The sequence below is a fragment of the Corvus hawaiiensis genome, chromosome 14, assembly GCF_020740725.1.
Source record: "Corvus hawaiiensis isolate bCorHaw1 chromosome 14, bCorHaw1.pri.cur, whole genome shotgun sequence".
Lineage (NCBI taxonomy): Eukaryota > Metazoa > Chordata > Aves > Passeriformes > Corvidae > Corvus > Corvus hawaiiensis.
In genome coordinates, this window is record NC_063226.1 from 14,213,398 (window position 1) to 14,238,960 (window position 25,563).

The 25,563-nt window shown below is 36.3% G+C and overlaps 1 protein-coding gene across 1 annotated transcript in view; it reads right to left on the reverse strand.

Annotated features, from left to right (window-relative positions):
• Positions 1-111: 111 nt before the first annotated feature.
• The window catches only part of SMARCA1 (SWI/SNF related, matrix associated, actin dependent regulator of chromatin, subfamily a, member 1), a 35,925-nt gene continuing 10,473 nt past the window's right edge, over positions 112-25,563 (reverse strand). The window contains exons 7-24 of the mRNA XM_048318730.1: positions 25,330-25,485; positions 24,951-25,082; positions 24,102-24,170; positions 23,241-23,350; positions 21,438-21,664; positions 20,776-20,897; positions 20,235-20,387; positions 18,730-18,862; positions 17,610-17,758; positions 16,898-17,017; positions 15,582-15,692; positions 15,283-15,396; positions 13,248-13,370; positions 11,585-11,717; positions 10,513-10,631; positions 10,099-10,311; positions 5,244-5,354; positions 112-4,572 (exon numbers count right to left, since the gene is read on the reverse strand). Coding sequence (XP_048174687.1) covers positions 4,501-4,572; positions 5,244-5,354; positions 10,099-10,311; positions 10,513-10,631; positions 11,585-11,717; positions 13,248-13,370; positions 15,283-15,396; positions 15,582-15,692; positions 16,898-17,017; positions 17,610-17,758; positions 18,730-18,862; positions 20,235-20,387; positions 20,776-20,897; positions 21,438-21,664; positions 23,241-23,350; positions 24,102-24,170; positions 24,951-25,082; positions 25,330-25,485 — 2,367 coding nt within the window. The 3' untranslated portion in view covers positions 112-4,500. The remainder of the gene's footprint in view (positions 4,573-5,243; positions 5,355-10,098; positions 10,312-10,512; positions 10,632-11,584; positions 11,718-13,247; positions 13,371-15,282; positions 15,397-15,581; positions 15,693-16,897; positions 17,018-17,609; positions 17,759-18,729; positions 18,863-20,234; positions 20,388-20,775; positions 20,898-21,437; positions 21,665-23,240; positions 23,351-24,101; positions 24,171-24,950; positions 25,083-25,329; positions 25,486-25,563) is intronic.

Genomic DNA, 25,563 nt, shown 5'->3' on the forward strand with positions numbered 1-25,563 from the left:
GTCTACTAGAGATCAACAAGTGCAACAAAAATTTTCATGGTTCTTACCACTGTGTCAGCTGGACTTAAGCGCCAAAGTATTTCATTTTAGTAACACACCAGAGGTATGAAATAAAAGGGAACCAGCAATATACTTTAATAAAGAATCAATATACATTGTGTGACAGTGTACTAAGAGACAACACAGGCAAGGCTGTCAAAAAAGCATAGGCACTACTAGTACAGTTTTAGATTACAAGAAACTATAATTTGAAAGCAGATGTGGAACAGCCACACACACCCCTTTACGTTCAGCCACCATGGCCTGAAGGTTACGGGAGGCACAAGAACAACAAAACCAGATTAAACTACATTGAAAGTATCCAAGTAACAGGCCCCTGTGTACCAGAATTACCAGAAGACATCAAGTTCATATTAACTTTTATTTTCATATATGTACAACTTAAGAAACAAATCTCAGTTTGAAAACTTTAGAAGTTATCTTGAACAACACAACACCGACATACCTTTGAGGCAGCAAATATTACTCCTATTAAGGCTCTCATAAAAGGATGGATATCATGCAAATGCAATTAAAGAGTACAGTACATTTCAAAATATGCAAACTAAGCTCAACTTTAAGTCTTTCAGAAAAAGAACATATCAAACATTAGAACAATGACCCACAAACGCATTTACATACATGCTTGAAGCTAAGTACATGGACTAGATAAAATTAAGTGATCTCTTAGTCAGATCAGAACTACAGTTGGTGATCAATCCCTTCTAGCATCACAAGTGCCAATGTCTGCACCAACCTCATCATTTTACATTCACATAAACTGGTATTGACCGCAAAATTCCACCTTTTTTCAAGCTGTAATGCTTTGGCATTTATTTCTCATCACTGAAAGTACTTAATCCCCCTACTGAACGTGGGCAAGAGACATGAACAGAGTGCCTGCAACACAGCAGTGCACAGCAGGAGCTGCAGGCACTGCACAACAAAGTTACTTCCATTGATGCCAAACTAATTTTTGCTTTTATATGCTCCTCATATAGCTACAGAGCTACAAATATATATATGAAGAATATATAAAAGCAAAAATCAGTTTGTCATTACCATCAGGCACTTAGAGTCTGATTAATTTCTGTATACTGTACTCCTTCCTCATCATCTCAAAGAGGGAAGCTGCTTTTTTGTTAAACCATAACCAGCATTACCACTAAATCAAACAAGCAATGCTAATCTACAAGAAAAACATTCTTACTTAATATTTTAGTGTAACAACACCACTTGTGCAAACCATCATCTAAAGATGGTCTAGTATTACCAGCAAGAAGAAAGTTCATTTCTTCTCTATGTCATTATAACAAACTGAAATTAAATACAATGAAGACGGTCAGCAGCATTATTTTTTTGGTGTCGTCACTAACATAACTCAAAAATAAAAGGACTAGTAAGTTGGAAATGATGAAAATGTGAAAAGAAAACCACCACAATTGCTGTGACCTCTCCCAGGATGTTATGTGCACTGCTGGGTGAGCCAAAGGTGCTAGGTGACTTTCTTCAAGACTGATGTTTACACAAGCAAATTTTACTTGTCCACTGAAAAGGAACTAAATTAATTTTCAAAATGTTATATCTTGCAGCATTTCTGGCAACTCTAAAATTGCCTGAAGGCCCAGACTTTTCAGAAGTTTCCTATCACATAACATTCAGTGCTTACTAATTTCTTACAAACAGTACTCCTCACCTAAGAAAAGAACAGTTAAAAGGAAGATGCTTTCATTTCTGTCATCTAATTTTGAGTCACAGCAGCATATAATTTAAGATACTGCTAGGCACACACTGTGTGGGTATCTGCAACTGGAAGAACGAAAAAGGGAAAAGAAAGATCCATTTTACTTTAATCCTGACCAGCAGCTGTTAGCAATTTTCTTTAGTTATCACTGTAGGACATGATGGATGGGAAGGCTCAATCCGCTAGGAACTGGTTTATAGCATCCAAGTGCTCTCAAGGACTGTTGTTCAACAGCACATTCAGTTTAACTAGGGACTACAGACTGCAAGAGATAGCAGATAGTTCCTGGGAGAATCTATCATTCTTCAGAGAAGCTGTCTCATCAAGGGGATAATATCTGAAAGAACAATTGCATGATCTTTTGCTATATGGCTTGTGTACCATGTCATTGAGAAGAGTGAACATTAATTCAAGTGGTAACTCAAACCAAGAAATCTGCATAAAAGAACATGTTAAGATATTACCATTTTAAGACTTTCCATACACTTTGCAACACAGAGAAACCGGATACACAAAAACATGCAAGTCAAACAAAGCTAATCTACAATAAACAAAACCAGAATACACTTATTTCAAGACTTAAAACATGAAAATACTCATCCAATGCTAAATAGGAGCAATAGAATAAGCTCTAGACCTAGCCATGTAATTCCATAAACATTTCAATTGGCTCTTTCAGCCTTTATTTCCCTTCTCTTTTAACTTGTTTTTATAATTTCAGGCCATAAACTTAGTGAGTGGCACATGAGCCAAAAAGCAAATGTAAATAAGGCATCTTCCTCTCTATTAATAGCAATGCTCCAGCGATTTGTGGTTATATCTGCACATAGCTGCACAGCCTTTTTCCATAATTACATGGGATGTCCTCCTCCCAAGGATAAAGCAGGATGTTAATTGCTCCAATACCAAAGCTATCATCTGAGGAGACATGCTCCTTTCCTGAGCACACCTACCCCGCTAGGTTGCACACTCATTTAAAAACATGCTCTGACTCCAATCTCCTGCCTGGAAGTTGTGCCCCATCATTGTCAGATGTACCCTTCAACTCATCACATGAAGCTCAACAGATGAATACCAAGTCTTACAAATATAAGCCCAGTGAAATAATTAACGTGGTCCCTGGACAAAAGCTACAATCCAAAATATAGAATCTAATCTTTATAATTACCTTTTGAAATGCTCAACTAATTCATCACACCCATTTTGACCCAAACCTTAAACAGACATTACCAAAAAAGCTGGAAATTGCTCATCAAACTTAGGGACCCTAATCCCAGAAAACTTCGAAGACATACCAGTATATTTTAAATGACATAGAAGAATACGGGCAGAGCTCAAGAACTTTATTTTATAAAGTCCTGAATTTTACAAACACAGAAGAAGGTAGCAAATGCAAAGCACGAAATACAAAGAGTAAAGAGGTTTCTTTATCTCAAAACACCTCAATCCACTGAAGGAAGCAAACTGCACTACAAGTTTACAAGCAGTCTTCAAGGGAAGTACCATGTAAAGCACACTGCATGAATCTAGACCTGACATTATGAGGGCATGTCTCACCATAGCAAGGTCTGTACTAAACACCAGATCAGAGACAGAACATTAAAGTAAAACATCAGATGTCACAGTCACTGTTCTACTGATCCAGGAAAGGCAGAGACTCTGAAGTGAGCAGGAACTGTGAACCTGCTTAATAAAGGCCATTCTTGCAAAGTCAAAAAATCATACATCCAACACTTTCGTCCCTTCATTAAAATAGAAATACTAAAAAGGAGCACTCCATAACATATCCCCATTGCTTTTGACTGACATGTTGAGTAAAAGGTAAAAGAAGAACTTTAGCAGAGATAATTAGAGCAACGAAGATCTTTCAGCACAAGGCAGCAGAGCTGAGCAGCCTACCAACCAGAAAGTGAATTATTTTGTTTGCTACTTAAACAACCAGAAGCTGTTAGCTGACTACTTCCTTTTATGAGGCATAGAAAAGTTTTCATCTAGACACCCTTCTGAAGAACACCTCACCCTGTGTTTAAGCATGTAGCCCAGCAGAAATCACTGATAAAGAAAAACAAGAAGTGTGTATTTGCTGGGTTTCCTTCTGAACATTTCAGAGAAAAATGTCCACATAATGCACAGAGCAAACAAGGATGTCAGTCTAATTAGATTTTGTTTTGTCATGCTCCTGATCCTGTCTAAGTACTCCTCTGAAAAAAATCTGATTGATGATGAAGGCACAATTATACAAACCTTAACATTCTCTCTAAATGTAGCTATGCAAAAGGGAGAGAAGGTAGGGAAAACAAAGGTGAAGTATATTTCTCTTCAAATAATTAAGTCAGTTTATTTTCCAACAGCCATATAAATTTAAAATATGAAATAACAGTAATACAGCTATAGAATCTAGGTTTTCTTTCAAAGCAGCAGCATATAAAACATATAAAAGCCAAAAACCTCAGCACAAGCTTCAAAAAACCAAGGACTGAGTGAATTTTGCCAAAGACATAAAACTCACAAAATACAGTACACAAAAATACTGGAATGCATAAGATATAAAGCTACACATTTTAGGTAAAGAAAGCCGTTGTAAAGTATACAAAATTTGCAAAATTAAAGCATGGGACTTGGGGAAGAGTACCATGAATACAAAGAAGTTGGCAATTAATACACATAGATGGAGTGAAGAAAGTGGCAGTCTAATATTTAGCATTCGGTTTTCAGGTTCACGACTTCACTTTCTTAGCATCTTTTTTTCCAGAGTTCTCAGCAGCCAAATCTGCTTTTCTCTTCTGTGACTAAAGAGAAAAAATAAGTATAAATTTCACAATAAATTCAAATACATAATTGACTATTTCAAAGGGAATGTATGACCCCAATGCATTCTAGATTTCAGTTCACCTTTGTAGGATATAATGGAAAGGCAAACATAAATCGCCGATGTAGACACTTAATTCTCCTACCCTTTTTATATCCTTGAAATCATCACATGGTCTCAGTGGTGCAGGCACCACACATACCATGAATTGGATGACAAGATCAGGACCTTGACTTATACACAATTCTGTTCTAAAGATGACAACCCTTCAAAATAAAAGCAGCACTTTCATTTCTTCTTCCAGCAATTATTATGTAAGGGAGGAAAAGAACTCTGAGAAGAAATTGAAGCAACGTGTGATGTACGTAAGTAGGCAGAAAGTAGGCAGTGGAACTTTCTAAAATGAGTGTTCCTCAGCTACTTAAACAAAAGGCTTTCCAAAAAAAAAAAAGCCCCAAAACACTATGCACTGGGAATACCAACCCCAAAAAATCTAGAAGATCTGCGAATAGACAAATATTTCAGTTTAATTTCTCAACTCATGGTTTCTACTAACGCAATCAGTGCCTACCATTATCTTTTACGTTTTCTAACAAAATATATTATGGAATTCTGCCCCACTAGAAGCAAAGTAAGCGCTGCTAAACATACTGCTGTAACTTTTGCTCCTCTTTTCTTCTTTTCAGCTCTTTCTTTTTCCTCAATTTCCATATTTTCTTTTTCTATTAATGATATGAGAGTATTGCAGCGTCTCTGAAACTCCTAAGGAAAGAGAACACATCAGATTTTTAAGTAAATTATACAACTTCTCTTGCTTACATAAGTATGTTCAAAATTCTTTAATTTCAAAGCATATACATTTTCCTAAAATATTCAATAACACTAATCATTAGCTTAGTTACTATTATCTGTCTTTCCCTCAGTGTAACTTTTAGAAACAGAAAAGGATTTACTGTCCTCCTGACAAGGATTTTTCAGGATTGTATCTTCCAAACGGACATCCCAAAAGACTGATGTGATCTTTCATTGGTTAATGAAGCAAATTACAGCCTGCCAGCATAGTATGCCAGATTTTAGGAAAGAGGTCTTCAAATATATCTTTAAAGGAGAGAGAAAAGGAAGTAAAGCTATCTTAAGCAATACTTTTTTCAAACAGACTACGGTTTGGGGGTTTTTGTGAAAAGACACTGTAGAGCTGCAAATTGGCCAAAAATCTCTCCTGTCTTACATTGTGAATTCACTGCTATATTTTTACTCAAATAGCACCCAAGAGACAGTAGGCCCTAAATGCTTTAACATCAAGACTTGAAAGCCATCTGAAAGCCATCAGGACTAAATGCCACAAGGCTGTTTATACATTAAAAAGTATTTGCAATGCAACTCAAAATATCTGCATTGCAGTTACTAATGGTTAGCTTGCTTAAAAGAACTCAATTGACATGGACAGTTTCTTGTACCCCCATCTAAAAGATCTCTTACAAAATACCTAACAGTGCCTATTTTTATTATCATTACTCAGTATATTCTATGTACTATTGAGAACATGATTCCATGGGCTTTTCTTTCCAACTCGAAGCAGAAAGCTTTCTTCTGAGAATAAAAAAAAGCCCCAAAAATATGTCTTATCTCTGTTAAACTCAGTGAAGCCATTTTTGAAACACAGGCTATCCTAGAATCACCTAGTAGCACAAATCTTAACCTACAATGGGTCCATTTGCAATGAAGTGAACAGCTGACCTTTTTGCCCAGAAATTAGTCTCTATTTTCTCAGCATCTGTAAGCTGGGTACTGCCTCAGCCACCATGGTCCCTGACAGAAAATGATGCAGCCTCTGTGCTTTCCTGATCCTGAACCTTCTCACACAGGCGGGCATGTGACTCATCTTTGAGACATTCAAACCCTCAAGCTCAACCACATTCTTTAAGTTCTACAGTTGTCACAGATTTCTCTACAAAGGATGCTCCATGGCCTTGGGCAAAAGCTGTGTAGTTCAGAATGGACACAGAGAATCCTACCACCACATGAATTCTTTTTACCAGACACACACAAAAAAAATCCTCAGGACATTTTTCTTAACAACTCCCTTCCAGAAATGTTCCAGTGTCATGCTTGTAGCTTCGCAAGGTATGGTAGTAAGTCATTTCTATCACATCCTGTAGCAGTAACCCCACACCCTCCAGTAAAGGTTAAACCACGAATTAGGGTGCCATGCTTGTGCCCTGGTATGTGACAGTCCTGGAGCTAAAATACTCTCACTTTAACCAACAAACTTCCTCAAATTCCACCCAAACAACAATTTTTAGATAAAAAAGCAACAAGTCTGAGTAAACTCGAGTTCAAGCCATCCCAACATACATTGCAATCCCAAACATAGAACAAAAGAGAGCCTCTGTCCCAAAAACCTACACACTACAGATGAACAGAGATGAAAGAAGACCAATATAGAATGATGCTTGTCAATATGCCAGAAGTATTTTATATCATTTAAATTTGTGTATATTGCACTCAGACTTAGGAGCTGAGGTAAAGAGTGATGACAAGCTGCCTCATGATAATAATAATCAGCTGGATTTTTTCTAGCATATGAGAAACCGGACTGTGTTAAACTCAAGACAAGCAACTAATCAGAAAGGACTAAGAAATAACCTTGATCCATTTGCCATAAGGCACTCAGAAAGATCCTACTTTTTCCTGGGGACAAATGCTTGCATAAACACATACATTTATAAAGTGTTCATGTTCATGGTTAGACTTCCAGATGGACTACTGCTCCAAAGCATCTGCTGTGGACAGAGGATGGACTCAAGAACAATTTTCTCTGGAGAATCACAGAATCAGCTGACAGTAAGATGTGACATGCACACAGGTTTCTTGTACATCTACCATGAGAAAGAATCTGAGTGATAAATCCTGCACTGAGCTACTGAAATTTCAATATGGACTGCTGCATTCCATTTTAGTGTTATAAAAATACATTTATTTAAAATGCTTTGCACTTTCAGAGATGAGTTTTTATTCTGTGTGGTCTGATACTTTTCTCTTTAGGATGGAAAGACAGAAGATGTACTTTGTTCACCCCTTCACAGCTATAAAGACCTGTATTGCAATAAATAAGATGGGAGCACTGAACCATTGCCTTCCACATGGCTGGAGGCAGAGATGCTGACTTGGGAGCAAAGGCAGCCCTCAGCTCTGTCCACAGCCCCGATACTCCTGTATTTACTAAGGAGTCATTTGTCTTATGCTGGAGAATGTTTGCAGAAAGGTAAAAGAGAATATGCATAATTTATGACTTCAGAGAACAGATACATGCTTCACTGCTGCCATGATATTTTGCATTCTTCCTGCATGGACAGAAATTTAAAAAAAAAAAAACAAAACAAAAAAGAACTCAATTTAAAAAGAAAAAAAAAATTTACAATCTTGGCACTTGTGATATCTTTAAAAACTTACATTTTGGATAAACCATCTGATTTTGAAATAATTAAATGAAGCAGAATTTGTTTTTCAAAGAGAAATCTTCAGGAGAAGAAACAGAAATAATAAGATGGAAGATAAATTAGCTATTTATATGGAATTCAAGAGACATCTAGTGGTTACAACACAAAGTTTTGTCAAAGAGCCTACTAAACTCTTTTCAGAATTATGCTGCCCTTCTTATCTTGTTTAATAGGAGTTTAAATGATCACATGTAAGTTTCAGCATTCTAAGAAGCCCCTCCACTTTCACAGAATTTATTGACTCCTCTATAAATATTTGTTTATACTGCATTCATTATTCTTATTATGTGATAATATGTGATTTTATGCGATTTTCCAGCACATTTCTTTACAAAAAAAATCACTGAACTAGTGCAAAATGGACCCGTAGAAATTAATACCTCCACAAATGCCAAGATATTAGAATATATCAGCTATATTACTAAACCATAGAGAGCATGCTAATTTAGAACATTTCAGAAAATTAAATGCACATTGAAAGTGAAAGATTGTTTTAAGTTTGTATTTCTATAATATTCTTTTTCAACCGTGTAGTAGCAGAAAAACTAAAAATATTAATGGATAGAATTTTAAGAGAAAATCTAAGCCAAAAGATTCATTATATTCCCAGTGTGTCAGTTTCAGCATTAAGACACCACAGAACATACTTCTATACTTCAGCAAATTATTTCTATCCCCTTTAAAAAGAAAAGTATACGGAACATAAGGATCTGCAAGATTTAAATTGAATATTTAACTCTACCCCTGACAACTATATATCAACTAATATTAAACACTGAGCTACATTTTTAATTTCTAGTACCCATTTCTATGATTTATTTAAATGGATTCCTGCACAGACAACTTAAAAGAAACTTCTTAATGTACTAAATATTGGAGGCTTCTCTCTTTATGGCTGTAATTTTGAAATCCAGTATTTCTTCAAACAGACATTTTAGTAAGTAACACTTGTAATTCTTTTTAATTAAGGGCTAACTGCTGCACTATCCAGAAGCACTTTAACTGCTGAAATATCAAGTAAAAAATTGTATTGCATAATTATAAGTGGTACTGGGAAAAGCAAATACCCAGCTGTTCAAACACAATTTTAAATATTTTATCTTATGTTTTATTTATTCTTAGTACAGTACCCAGAACTCTCAAAGAACATTCTTTCAGATAAGCAAATCCTGAGGTCAGGAAATGAAGACAAACAAGTAGAAAGAGCTGAGCAAAAATTTTGAGACAGATCCAACAGCTTTTTATCACTGCAAGAGTCCCATATTCTGATGCTGGTACCCACATACCAGCAACCACCAAAGCTTCTGTTAGTGTTATCAATTCCTGCTTAATGACTGAATTAAAAATCAATGGCTCTGCTCTAACATTCAGAGTACTAGTCTAGACTTGCTATTAACCTTGTATTATATTCCCTAAATACAAACAAAAATTTCAGGAAAGTATACATAAAGAAATTTAAGCACTTGTAGTTGTGAATGTGGATTATCCCATGCAAAGTGCATTTTCAACCTGTTGCTTCAATGATTAATTTCTATGTGAATCACTAACTTTCCTCATGCTGTTAGAAATTAAATACTGTATTAGAAAACCTGCTCCTTTCTCCAAGTATATTATTCAGATATTTTCAGTGTTTAATTATCCAAAAATTCTAAAAAAGTCATATTTTAAGAGACATTGTTTGGTAAAACACTCAGTTTGCAATAAAATTAACAAGGATATTTTTAAGTCTAGTCTACCTCTGCATTAATCCCTTTGGATGACATGGGACTTCAGCTTGGCAGGTTTTCTAATCTGTTTGTTTCAGTTGGAATGTTTTTGCTGTACTAAAGGAAAAGGTTACTTTAAAAAAAATAGAAACGAAAATAAAAAAACCTTAAGTTATTCTTTCAGCACTTGTTTCCTGAACACCAGTGTTCCAGCACAAACCCAAATTTTATGTGGTGGTGCTTAAAAGAAAGGAACAAGACACTTCATGTCATGCCCTAGTCCCTGGAAGTGGTACTCACCATTGCAGTTCTGGATTTGATAAACCAGTCGAACCTGAACTGAGGAGCGTTGCGCACGCACTGCCTCAGCTCCTCATACACGTTTTCCTTGTCAAAGCCCATCTTGTGTAACATACAGATCAAAAATCTGTCTTCTTCTTCCGTGTAATTTTTCCCTTTGTTTGTCCCATACTGAATACGCAGCTGATGAAAAGGTGCTTTGTACCTTGCAATCTGAATGCAAAACAAAAATAAGGACTAATAAACACACAGTGCTACATCAAGGAATTATTGCACATTACTGTAGATCACTGATAGATGGTATGCTACCTATGCTGCATAAAAAGACAGAACTCCCATCCCCAACTATTACTTTTCTGAAGAAATTTTTTGGAAGAAGTCAGCTGCAGTAAACAAAAAACCTAGAATCATTACTTTGGCATCAAGGGCTTTCTTGATACTGATCCTCCGCTGAATTCTTGCCTCTCCTCGTTCAATTTGAGCCATAATCCTCTCAATGTCCTGTAGTTCATTACAACGTTCCCAGAAAACGGCTAAAAACACAAAACAAAATTGTTAAATATAATCTTTTCCTCTACTCTTACTATTTTACTCAGTTAAGATACTCTGGCAAAAAAAATAAATGTAGCCTGTGGTTCCATTAAATCATGAACAATGAGCTAATGCTCTCCAGCTTATTATGCTAGCCAAAAAACAAGCTTGCACAGACTCTTTATTCAATATCTTTAAAGCTTAACTATAAGCAAAGGCTTAGTAAAAATTCTAACAAAATTTACATTCAACATAATTAATTGTAGTCATGTAAAACTCTGAAAAAAATACTTTTAAGGATGCTTTCCATAACAGTGGTGAAACAGAGCTGCCAGTCTAGCAGTGAAACACATTCATATTTTTGTTTTCACTAGCTATCTCTAACATCAGAGGATACTTAGTCTCTCTATTACAAAAGCTACTCATTTGTGGTTTCTCCAATGATATATCTTTTAGTCAACCCAAAATAAATTCAACACTTTGAACGGAACTCTTGTGGAGCTCTTCCTTTTCAACTATAGGAGGAACATTGCAAAGTTTATTTTATGAAGGTGTTTGGTAAAATTACATCCAAGGCTGCAAGAGGAAGAAATCTAAAAAGCACTGTGTAAATACAAAAGAAAGATACAGTGTACTAGCTAAAATAGCAGAGACACAGCATAAAGAATCACATTGCCACTATAAGGCAGCTTCACAATTCCACAAGTCCATGTTATCAGTGAGAATTAACTATGTCAAATTCTAAATCTTGACTAAGGAGGGATAAAGGCAGCTGTAGGTGTTAAGTTATATGCTGCAAAATCAACCTTTTTAACAGAATTTTTTCTTCTAAAAAAAAAAAAAAATTCTTCCATGCATCCAAATTCTCTATCGTGTAATTTTAAAAGAACACGTATCAAAAATCATGGTAATACAGTGGTATTAGGAAATAAATACATTTTAAAATATCACAAACCTGAGTACTCAATGACCTCCTCAGGTGACTTTCCTTCCACCTCACGGGCAATATTGTCTATATCATCACGACCATATTTCTCATTAGCTTTAATAAACTGGTTAAAATCTCTTTTATTCCAGTTTGTAAAACCCTGTAAGCAGCAAGAAGGCATTATTAGGTCAAAGGGAAACATTTTCCAAAATTTTGATTTATGTAAGTACCATTTGCTCCTCTGCAACATCACATAATTACAGCAGCTAATGGTCTTTCAGGATTTCCATAAACTTGCATTATCCAGGGTTTATTACTGAATCATTAAAAGTCTAAAGAGTTATTGTTGGGCATGACTTCACGTGCATTAGTAAGAGCTTTTTATCCTTTCTTTTTAAAGTTTTTGTGATACTTCTCCAAAGAAACCAGCTCAGTGACAGTCGCCCTTCAGTGGATACAAGCACCACACTTCAGAGGAGCACAGGGTGCAGCAATGCAAGTGTCATCACAAGTTCTTAGAGCAGTGCAAGTATCTAAAGCAAGAGCTCCTACTTCAGATGTTTACAAACCTGGAACCAGACAAACAGCTGGATGAAAGTATAAGTATGTCAAGAAACCATCTCTAGTCCAAAAAGATGCAATCAAATGGAAACTCTAAAGCACTGTCAAACAGAGAATTTGTTATGCACCAAGGTAATCAATCCAAAACTGAACAAGCGAGATGAAACGCACAAAAACATCATCCAAGAAAGAAACATTACAATTTAAAGACAGGGAAAGCAGGAAACACCAAGAACAAACAAGACAATCACACGCCTGGGCAATAATCTGTAGTGCATTGAGTTTCTTTCATCACAGAAATGTATTTACAAGGAGCTTTGTCAGTTCTCCAGCTGAATAAACTCACTCCACAATTAGCATCTTCAGAGTGAGTCTAATATACAATACAATACAAGTATTTCTTTTTAATCATTAACAGCAGTACTGATATGCATATCAGCACATTGGCTTAAATATTTCCTCTGCTATACATATGTGAAATTAATAGTGAAATTGTGACCTTGCAATTTTCTTCCAAGGTACACTAGGCTCAATTCTTTTACAGAAAATTTTCTGAATCAAAAAATCCTGTTACTTTGAGACACACCTTTCTCCTTAACAATCAGCTTTTAATAAGCCCACTCAGCAGGGTAACCAGCCAAAAGGTCCAGAAACTAGCCAGTGACAGGGATTCAGTCCCAGTATAAAAGGAACATGCCTAACAACTCAACTGGGACAAAATTGTGGATGTGACATGCCTTAGACACCTGCATAAACACCATGTATGTTGACACAGGCTTGTCCTGATTCAAACCCTTTTTGATTTAAAAAAACACAAGCCATATGCATGTACAAGAAACCCACTGATTGGCTTTCTGCATGTATTGCTGGGTAGTGCATCTACTATACAAGTTGTTGCCTCAGAAATGTTCAAAGACATTCAAGGAAACAGTAGATGACCAAGATGTAAACTTGTTCAAGGACAGGAAAGATCCCTCAAAGCAAAACCAATCAAAATCATTACATGTTGTGTGCTTTCTTCTTTCAATAACATCAGCATAGCTTTCCTGTGTGTATTTACCATTATTAGTACTGATATTCCACACTAGCAAAAACCTATGATGAAATACTTCAGCTGATTTTATTTTACCTGTGTTAGAAGCTTTTCTTTCTCTTCACTCTCCTCAGTATTCAGAGGCATAGACTCATCTATCTTCTTTTGTTCCTCCTTTTGTACCTGAGCTGCATTTGGAAGGTCAGGATTCCTGGGGACCTAAAATCAGGGGAATCAAAAAGCAGTAGTACAGCAATGTTATTTCAAAGATTGCATTTTAGAAGCACTGATCTGTGCAAGTTACCAAATGTGTTCTACCTAGATTCAAATCTCATTGCTTAAACCTCTCCTCCCAAAAATAGGACTGGATTTAAGTTCTAAGTTCGTTATGCCCTGAACCCACCACTCCTACACATAATGACCATGGGATATTGTGAGAGGCAGAGCTGTCACAGGTCACTGATTTCAGTGGCACCTTTCACTAGCAAAGGACCTGCTTTCCATCGTTCAGTGGTTTAGAATGTTTTATAACTACAGCGAAACACTAAGTTCTGCCAGGTTTACTATAAAGCCATGCACGCTGCCAAAGGAAGGACCAGACACACAACACAATGTAAACAAGAACAAGCAACATTTGATCTGTCCCTCTCCACACTGACCAATTTAGTATTTGTGACCTTTCAACTGTATTCCAATTCCACTGCACGTAACAGCAAACAAGTCAGAAACCAGTATTCAGTAAAGGTTTAGTAGACCTTACATATTTCTGCAGCAAAAGGTAGTGGAAGATAAGAACTGTTTAGCTGGTTTTAATATATAAGAAATCTTCTTGACTTTACTGGTTTAAATTAAGACTGACACATAAAGCTTGGTCTCTGCCTATTGGATACCTTCTGATACTCTTTATGGCAGTTTTCAGTTTTAATAATAAACTCTCTTCAGATTGAAAGAGCAATACTCATATTTCCATTTCAAAGCAAAACAAATTTAATTTTATTTATCACTTTCACCACCAGTAAACAGTCAAACTAACTTTTTAAGATAACAACTATTCATGTTCGACCTTTCCAGTCTAACAGGTTTCCATAACAGGGCTGAAACACCTCTTTTTACACTCATATTGTCAACATTAGCAATTCTCCCATCCTTCTTTGTTGGAGCATTAATTGAATAAATTCTTTCCCTAAACTAATTACATACTTAATTCTATCTGCCATCCCCATGAAATTCTTTTGGCTGCAAACAAGATTCTAAGATACCTTCTGCTTTTTCTTAAAAATACATTTTGCTAACATTAATTCTACTGTCTGGCAGCACCAATTTTCTATCTGTTGCTTTGTATGACAATTTTATATTCTCCAACACATTTTATAGGTGATTTTTTCTTGCTGTAAACTGTCATGAAACCTGGGGCTTTTTAAAGCAAGTTACAGACATGTCTGGCTGGAAGTAGGGAATCCATTTGGTTTACTCAATCTATTCTGGTCCAAGTAAGGATCACAACATTAAAACAGAATCTGTTCACCGCTTGTCCAGTAATGTCTGCAGGGAAAAGGGAGAAATTCAGCTAAGGCACAGTAGGAAGGGAAAAAAAAGGAAAAGAGAGAAGTCTGTTGTCTCCCTTTTTGTAGTAGTAATACATTTAGACTTCTCCACACCTTTAAACCTTTTATATCCCAGCAAAATCCAAGGAAAATCGATGTCATTTTACTTAAGAGAATAGTGACTTTGTGTTGATATGAAGGTATTTTCTAAATAAGACATACAAAAGTTTTCACTAAAAACATCATACCCTGGAAGGTGACCTTTTATTAGCCAAATTTTCCTCACCTTAGACCACATGTCACACATTTTCTTTTGAGCATATGAAGCATCACAACTGTCTTTCTTTTTCCTACTCTATTTTATCGTTAGGAATACACCACAAAACACAAAGCTACACAGATATGGAATTTTTAGTGAAGGAAAGAATGACAGATTACTTTTTCTGCTCCTCAGTGGAACAGAAACAGAAGAATAGAGGCTTTAAGCCATTTCTTTCACAGTAAGTTGACAAGTCAAGGTTGCAACAAATTTACAAAAAGGAATACAAATACATTTCACTGGTTTGAAAAGAAGAAAAATGCATTACCTTATATCCTATAGTCTTACGGTAATACAGAATTTCTTTTTCCAGAAGTTCAAATAACCGTGGTGGGAAAAACTGAAAATCCTGAATATTTGGTTGTTTTGGAGGTCGTGGAGCCTTCAAAAACATACAGACACATCAACATGATAGAAGCTTAACTTTTCTGCAAGTAAACTACCATAATTCAGAGCAGTGGCAACCTATGACTTTGTAAATATATTGGGGTAGAGCAGGGGATGCGGCATGGGAAAGAAGGACCAAAAGAATGACATAAAAACACTCCATACTTGCCAACTTCTTACCTTGGGGACTTTTGGTTCACTGACACGTAGGGCTTCTCTGAAATAAGCATCCACTGCATAATTGGCTTTGCGTTCTCTTTTTGGAGGCTCAATCCATTCCATCATGCTCAGCTTAACACAGAACAGAATAAAAAACTACTAAAGTAACTGTCTGCTTCCCTAAAGTCACAAGAATAATGACTAATGTGGCATTGCAAAACAGGAATGTATTTTTGCACAGCAAATCTAATGATTGTGCTCAATAATTTGGACACTCTACAATAGAGCTCAAAAATAAGCTAGAAATTATAGCTTATTATAACAAGTATTTAAGCACATAAAAGATAATAAGTAAGGCAGTGCAGTGGCAAGAACCTATTTTTTTTACAGTATTCTAAGTATTTCAGACACCTGAGTAGGGTTATGATTCCATCTACCAAAACACAATGGAAGGGCTGAGGACTTGGGCTCTGAATTCTCTAATTTCTTGTGATATGAATAAATTGCTTCTTCTCTAACTATCACAATGAATAACCTCTCTAAACGCTACAACACAGACAAAAAATCCATTAGCAGTCAATTAATCTTAACTAAATCCTTGAAGTTACTAAAGTGTATTTCATACTATGCTGCACTTAACTCACTTCTCGTAATGAAATTATCAACACAAAGAATTTTATGTATATACCTACACACTGTACTTTATTCTCACCAAACAATTTATTTTTCTAGATGTTTCCTCAAAATCAATAAAAAACCTGAGTTAGAAGGGCATTTTGTAGGTAACAAGTAAGAACTCACATATCTGATTCCAGGTAAGACCTTAAGGATATCTTCACTACAGATCTTGTACAAAACAGAGATGCAGAGGGAACATTGTGGGATTGAGTAATACCTCTTTGTAGGGATGATCCTTCTATTATTGGGTAAAATCAATGTACAAACAGTTCAAATTAATGCTTGTGACTAAAACCTTCACTGCAAAAACAGACTCAAGTCCAAGATCCACATTAAAAGTCATTGTCAGGCCTGTATTTTCCCCTCAGTTATGCGATAGCAAAATAATACTGACTGCAGCAGTACAGTAGGATGCAACACAGTGGTTTTGCTGCAAAAGGGGTAACACCTGAGCAATATTATCAGATTTTACCATGAAAAAACAGTGGGGCTGAAAGCTAGTTTAACAAAATTTCAGAATATTAATGCTTGGGCAGAGCCAAATGAATTTTTCAATAGCTCCTTACTTCTCTAGAACAACCTTCATAGTCATAACAATTACAGTGTGGCTTTTATGCTTGCACCTCTAAACTGAAGTCTTAAGCACTATGAAAAATTACCTTTTGTTTTTCTCTGTAATCTTCACCTTCAAAGTTGTATAAGCTCATCTCTGTGTCCATAGTGAAATTTCGTAGGGAGCTCTCTCCCATTTTCTGCAATCGTTCATTCATTTCAGCTGTCTAAAAAGAGAAGAAGATACTTTTAGGCTCACTCAAGCTATTTTATCTTTTCTGAAAAAAACCAGCTTTCATCATTACTACAACATTCTCAACATCTTTTTCTGATTTCAACTTTTATTTACATTTTCTTCTAAAAGGAGATACCCATTGTCCTTTTCAATTTACAGCAATTTAACTTCAAGACTCCCCATTAAACTAAATATATTATGTTGGGATGTAGTCCTACAACCGTAGAATTTAAGTTTAAAATTTAAATTAAATTTATGCCCATCTCTCTGGAGCTGAAATGGCAGTTCATTTTTTCACAGAGCCATCTATTCCCTAATGAAGTTCCATAAAGATTTTGTGTCTCCCAGAATTGTTGGCATTAAATTTACATTTTTCTAAAACACAACAAAATAAGCAGTGCTTAAGATATGATGCACAGAGCATGAACCTTGAATATAATTATAATCACTAATTCTACTCCTTCAAAACTTTCACAAGATTTAAAATCTGCACAAATGGTAAAGTAATAATGGATTTACATCATCAGATCTCATTCCATTTTGTGCATATATATTTTGCATTCCATATGAAACAGTTCTCTAACCTTCTTTTCACCTCTTTCTAAAATAGTGGTTATATCTTCTTCTGTCAGCTCACTGTCTTTGGAAGCAAACACATGCGTGGCTCCGTGCCGGATCATCTGCAGCATTTCATCTTTTGCCAGTTTGTTGGACTGTTGGTCTATGAGCCTTCCTACAATCACAAGAAATGTGTTGAAAGTTATAATATGGGAGTTCTAGTAGGACAATGCAAACAGTGGATTTTTTTACTTCACTGACAGAACAGGAAAGGAAAAACAGAACAACCAAGCAGAAAAAATACATTTCACTCGAGATGAGGATAAATGGAAGTCAGGAACTTTGGGGAAAATAAAAAAAACAACTTTGACTCAAGCCATAACACAAAAATGTTTCACATTCAGATAATCCAAGTTTTACATTTAAGATCTTATTCTTACAAAGTTAGCTGAACTTTTAAGATCACAATCTTTTCTCAAAATGAAAAATTACAAAGTATTCTGTAATGACCACTAAGAAGTACTTGATATTTTCAACACCCAGTTCACTGATTTCAACCCAATTTTCTGATTATTTTTCCCAAAATTTGAATTTCTATTCCAAAATTTCACTTATCCTATCTCATTTCTTCTCATGCTATCAAAATTTTGACCATCATCCTTTCAGTAGCCCACCCTTTAGTAAGTACGAACAACCCTAAAAACTTAGCTTGAGTACCTTCGTTTTTGACAAACTATTCTTCTAAGAGCTTCTAAACAAAAATAGACAAAGGTGTTTTGTTGTCAGTTAACTCTTATGTGGTGGCAAGCATATGTATATAATTATTTTAACTGCCAGGGAACATACCTGAGTTTCTTTTTTTTCTTTTTAACATAACACAAAACCAAGTAACATCTATTCAGCTGTAGTTTACTTCCTTCATTTAGACTCCTACTATAAGTCTATGTCTACATTAATCAGGAAAACAGAATTTAAAAATAATTCAGCTGAACAAGTGAATACTTTGTTCACATTAGGTTGACTTAGTACACTGCTATTATACACAAGGCCTGCTTTGTTTAACGCTGTACATTTGTACAGTTATTTAACCACACTTTAAGGGACTGAACAATTCTGTTGCAGACAAACATATATAGCAGTTGATACCTTGTTGTATAACTATAGAGTCCAGCCTCAGTTTTATTTCAGCTCTTTCTACAATCCTCTCTTCAACAGTATTATCAGTGATAAGTCGAAACACCCGTACTGGTTTCTTTTGACCAATACGATGCGCACGATCCTAACAAACATAAATCAATGAGTGTTCAGCAACAAGAACTCACAAGCAATAGACAGTTAGCTTGCAGAAACAGCAGCCTCAAACTAGCATTGTACTTCTTGGTCCCTTGACTATTCAAGAGCACAGAACACTGTAAAACCAGTATTCTAATATTCACTTATACCTGGCTATTACACTTCTAAAGTTTGAGTCATTCCATAGCAATAAATGCATCTTCCTCATTGTAAACGAAGATAACTGAATGTCTGTCCAGACTACAGTTGGGAAGTGGAGGTACAACACCACATACATGCATACACTTGTACTGCTTTCAAATGAATACTTTCACTTGACACAGGTACTGAAACTTCTGTATCCCTGGCTTGAGCACATTAATTCCATTTGCAGAGTTCCTGGAGCCACAGCTCCAATACTGTGCTTGTCCCAAGCCAGCAAATGACGTTTATGACTGACACACTACACTCATTTGTAACAAAACTTCTGTTTATCCTCTCTGGAAAATGTCCTTTTGAAGAAAAAGAAGTTAAACAGCTGCCTTCTAAGCTGTAGGTACCAGGATTTTCTGACTGTCCTTTAAATACAAGTTGCTAAATCTTTTATTCTCCTGCATAATACTGATTTCTTCCTGAAAACCCTACTGAAGGTCACAAATCACACAAGCTTCCAGGAAGTTGGTCTACTATTGGCAATAAGCATGCATATCAAAAGGATAAGCCATTCATATTAAATATTTGATGTGTTTAAGTGCATTAAAAGAAAATTTTAAATTACAAACCACTGAACAAATACCCACCCTCCCAACCATGCAAGAAGGATCACATGAGTTTTATTCCACACGAAACAAATTACAGAATCTATTTTTTTTACATTCAGCACTCAGAGAATATTTTAGTAGGTTTAACCCAAAGGTAACCCTCTTCCCCCCAGCATCACCACCAAATGCTTTTATGCTTATGCACAAACAAAAAGCAAAAGCATAAACTTCCCAAATGAGAGGACTATAAGACTGCATGCTTCTAATTATTTGTTATTATTTTGGAAACAGTCCTCCATTATTCATTTGCTGTTCTCTTCTGAAAAGACAGTATTAAGAATAATTCTATAATTCCATTAACAATATTAATACAGTATTTTGACAGAAGTAATCTGCCATTATGAAAATAATGATGACAAATATTTACAGACAAAAATCTACAGTTTCCTCCACAAATTCTGGTCATGCCCTTTTTATTCAATTCTTTAGTTTCTTGGTATTGTCTTATGTATACAAAAAGTAAAGAAAAATAACAAAAATGCAAGTTCTGAAAACAGTTACACAAAATAGAACACTGACAACGTAAACAAACAAATGTGTATTAGAGAACTAGCTCACCATGGCTTGCAGATCTACTTGAGGGTTCCAATCTGAATCATAGAGAATAACCACATCAGCAGTTGCCAAATTAATTCCAAGACCTCCAGCTCTGGTACTCAGCATGAAAATGAATTTACTGCTGTTGGGAGCATTAAATGTGTCAATTGCTTCCTGAAAGAAAAAAAAAGGTGTCACTAAAGTATCAGATCTTTCACACAAGTTTCCAGTATGTTGGTGGCTTTCCAACTAAATTTATTTTAAATTTACACAATTTTCATATAAAAAATAATTTTATCAAAGTAAGAAACTGTATGTTTGGACAGGCAAGAAAATCCATACTGACTCCACAACATACTGTGTTTTTCATTTAGCTGAGGAAAAAATGAAATGTACTGTGGACTTTGGTTAAGAAAAACATACCCTTGGCAGCCTTTTAAAAACTGTAGCATTTCTGCTTTACTTTAAACAATGATGCAGCTACGTACATATATGTAAGTAATAACTTATTCATCTAATGTGTAAACCAAAGGCATTTCTTGTTTGCATACAGCTTTCCCACCTCTCTTTCCTCATGTGGTGTCTGCCCATCAAGTCTGCAGTACTCATACCCACGCCACATGCAATAGTCTTCCAAAATATCCAGCAAGCGAGTCATCTGACTGAACAGCAGAACTCTGGAACCTGACAGAACACAGAATGTTCCAACGTTCATTTTATATTTTCACATTGATCTTATCACAGAGCTACTACAGAGTATGACTGAGAATTTATGTGAAATATTCTGTACTATGTCTAATTTAAGTAACTCTTTCTTCTCAAGTTACTTTCCTGGTAGTGATTTGACTACTCGAGAATATTACTTGATAAATTATACAGGAGAAATACATAACCAAAGAAAGAGAACACTTCAAGCCATCACAAGGAAATTGGGTGATGACTGATGTGCACAGACAAAATAATCCTATCATCAGAAATTTTCTTACAGAAAGGAGAAGGGAGGCTCTACTCTTCCTTTCCTTCTACTTCTCCATATTTTTCGTCTTACTCATCATTTCCATAAAATTTCTCTCTCTTCATGTGTTAAGATCTACAGAAAATTCATTTTCCACAAAAACCTCACAGAAAGTAATGAATACATTTGCTGCAGGAAAGGCTATTTTTGAAAGATACTTTAACTTACAAGGAGCATTCAGATTACTGCTGTCCATGAACAGTACTCACCCTGCTCTCTGAGTTTTGCCAGCAGCTTATCCAGAACTAACATTTTACCACTGTTGGTGATGAGATGAGTGTCAGTGGTGTAAGGAGGGCCTGGCTCAGCACCATCAAACAGGTAAGGATGGTTACAGCACTTCCGCAGCTGCATCAGAATATTCAGCAGACGCATCTTATCCATTTTCCCAGCTGAATTCAGGATATCAATATCTTTCATCAGGATCCTGGTATACCTGAGGTTTTAAGGGCAGTTTTGAACAACTTTCCAGTTTTTATATGACATTTAGTACACGAATGAACCCCTGCAATATCCCAATTACTTATTTTTGGATGTGGGAGTCATTTATATAACATTGAGCTATATTATGAAAGTTGGCAAAAACATCTAACTGATAATAAGGCTTTATAAATCCATGTCTAAACATGAAAGGGAATCTCTGTGAGCGACAATGATCTGTCATTCACTGGATTATTTTACACTTTCATTTTAGTAGTACAAAGTGGATTAAAAAAATATCACTTATTTGACAGAAACTGCTACAACTGACCTGGCTCCTTGTCTCACGTTCTTCTGGGTATGTACCTTACTAAAATAAGGTTTTATTTTAATTTCATGTAAGACTTTTTGGTGCATACATACTTGGATCAAAGGAGGAAGCTTAGGAGGCATATACGTTCTTTCAAATAAACTTAAGGAAGGAAAAAAGTTTCTGCTTTCTTCCTCCCAGCTCTTTTCATTACCCTTCCTGAGCTCTTTGAAACTTGTGCATTTTTTAAAAAGCCCCAAAGACAGCTATAAATAAGTTTCCCTGTCTTAACCTGCAACTATAAGAAAAAAAATGAGTGTGAAAAGCTATAGTGTTTATCTGTTGGGGTTTTAGCTCTCCTCCTGTTTTCTTTTTCTCTTAAAGGAACTTTCCCCATACATGTTGCCAGGGGACAAATTACTGGGTGCTTAAGAAAAACAAAAGACCTGGCCATAGGGATGGGGTGCATCTTGCTACTCTCTTTCACCTGGGGGTGTAGGCAGCCAGTTCCCGGCGTTTTCGGCTGCCTTCCTTCTACCGGAGAGAGACCCCAGGGCTTCCCAAGCCCGCCTTTCCCTGCCCCACTGGGAGCCGGGCTGTGGCTGCCCTGCCCCCGCTGTTGCTTCGAGCCCTCACTACTCTGTAGCCCCGCACACCCTGCCTGCCCAGACCTCCGGGGGTTCCCACCGCAGCTCCGGAGTTCCATACACCTCGTCTGCCACCCGGGATTTGTGCTCGTCCCTGCCGTTCCAGCCTGCTGTTCCCGAGGGTCTGGCCGGATACCAGGATCAGCTGCCCAGGGGTTTGTGAAGCCTTTGTTCCATCCCTTCCCGGGATCCCAGGGCACCGGTGCCGCGTGCTCCCCGAGCTCGCTCCGGAGCGCCCCCTGCAGCCGCGGGGGAACCATCGCACCTGCCCTGCTCACCGGGAGCCGCCAGCGCCCCTGCCGGCTGCGAGCGGAACTGCACCCGAGGGGAAAGGGCCTGACAGCCGAGAAGGCTGGCACTGGGTTTGTGATTGTTTGCTGTTACTGCCATAGTTATTGCTGTTTGTTTGACTGGTTATACACGTATAGATATATAATAGTAAAGAACTGTTACTCCTGTTCCTCATATCTTTGCCTGAAAGCCCCTTAATTTCAAAATTATAACAATTCGGAGGGAAGGGGGGTTGCAATTTTTTTTCTTCCATTCCAAGGGAGACTCCTGCCTTCCTAGGCAGACACCTGTCTTTCAAACCAAGACAATCAGAAAAGAATCTTACTTTGATGTAAGTAACTCACCATTCTCTCTGCATTTTGCTGAGCCCAAGATAAATTTTTACTTCCTTCTTTGGAGGCAAACTCTTTTCTACTTCACCTTTTATGCGACGTAAGAGAAATGGCTTCAAAACCTACACAAATTAAGATGTTTTACATAGATAAATGTATAAAATTGACTGCTTCACATACAAAGTTAACAGATTCAATTATCTGATATTTATTCAGAACTAATCAGTATCTATTGCTGTCATAGTGACTCCATGAGAAAAATTCTGCTAAATTCTGCAAAACAAAGTTGTCCAGCAATGACTAAACTCATACATAAATATGTGTATCTATAAAGGATTGCCATAATCATCCCAGTTGTTATCTTAAGCAGGGGCCAAACCCGTAAGTTTATAAAATCTAATCCTGTTTAACATAAGACCTGTTTCATTTCCACTAGCAGGGACAAAGCACACCAATATTTTAAATATCAGCAATGTATATTGTAGTTTCTCTGATTTCTTTTGCTACTGTAAGACAAAAAATATCTTATCTCATGCACAGTAGAACAAAGGTAAAGGCATGCCTTTATTCAGACTAGCATGACATGTATCAGTGCACTATTCACAATAATAAATGGCTTCAAAAAGATCTCACAATTCTTCATTTTCATATTTTATGTTCAGATTTTGTCTGCTTTAAATAGTAACACACAAAAAGTAGTATCTATGATAGGAAGCTCCAATGCTTAATTCATGAAAATTCTGCTAGGCATTTCTGTAACTAAATACCTTCATGTTCATCGTTTCAACTTTGAGATGAAGGGGAAAATAATGTTTTTCTTTTTTACACTGTGCATGCTAATGATGACATGTGATTACAGCTTTAATTACTTACAGCATGAAGTCTTTCTACAAGCTTCTGATCACCGAGACAATTTTTAGTGTCAAACCATGAGTCAAAATCCTGTGGTAAGAAACAGCACAATTGGTATGAACAGTTTATCATCAGTACTTTTACAGACACATATTGACTCTCTTTCATTCCAGCTGAGAGTGGCATAAATCTTGAGACAAATTACTTCCATGAAAGAAAAATCAGTCTGCAATTCTGTGCCATCTCCCTGGTATGTTGTAACATTCGAGTCAACCACATCACCCTGCAGACAAAATACCATTATACTCTGCTTAATTCACAACAATTTTCCATGCTCATCACTGCACGGTCCAAGTGCTCCCCTTTAGTGCTTGTGTGATGATGGGACAAGTTAAAAAAACCAAACAAATTGAATCCTTAAGTAAATGAGATGGACAGCAGAGTGAAAATAACATAAGCAAGTAATACAAGCACAAAGAAACATTAACAGTCAAAGAGAAGAAAGATTACTTAAATTCTAAATTTAAAAAAGGCTTATGCCTATTTGGATGCTTCATATTCTTGATACTTCATCACTTTCTCAAATTTTGCATAATGCTCGAACTATTGAAAGTATTACATTTGCTATTACTGGTCTGAGGCCTCATCTACACCAGCAGAATGCACTGTTTTAACTAGGTCGAGTAAAAAGTCCACCTAGTTAATGGTAAAAGAAATAAAAGAAGTCTACAGCTCAGTAAGCCACAGAGCTTCCCCTGAACCTGGGTCTTCCACAACATACATCTCCTGCTAGGCTGATCATTCTTCCCTTCTACTGACAGCAGCCTGGGAATCAAAATAACAACACTGTACCTAAAAACATCAACTTACATCTGCAGAATTGAAGACATCAGGTAAAAGGAAATTGAGTAATGCCCACAGCTCATGGAGGTTATTCTGTAAAGGAGTTCCCGTAAGCAGCAATCGATTTGTTGTCTTGAACTCACGTACAATCTCTGACAGCTGGAAACACAACATAGTTATCAACACCATCTACACTTAAACACAGTGAATCAGTTTTTGAAATCTAAAACAACGTCAATTAAACTCAGAGACAGTGAGCTACCTATGAAATTCACATTTACCACCCAATAGCTTATTGCTTCTATTTTAAAAAAAACACCCCACCTAACACTTAAAATCTGCTCAAACCAGATGCAATCTTTTTGTTTTGAACTAATTTCAAAGTATCAAACAATTTCAAATTTACCTTAGACTTCTCATTCTTTATTCTGTGGGCTTCATCAATTACCAGGTACCTCCAGTTAAATTTTTTGAAGACTGATTTCTCTTTAATTACCATTTCATATGATGTAACACAAACATCCCATTCACCAGGCATCATAACATCACGGATAAATGCAGCCTAAAGCAGAAGAACTGGATTAATGAACATTTATAAATATGAACAATTTTTATAGCATCCAGAGAAAGCTGTCTCCAC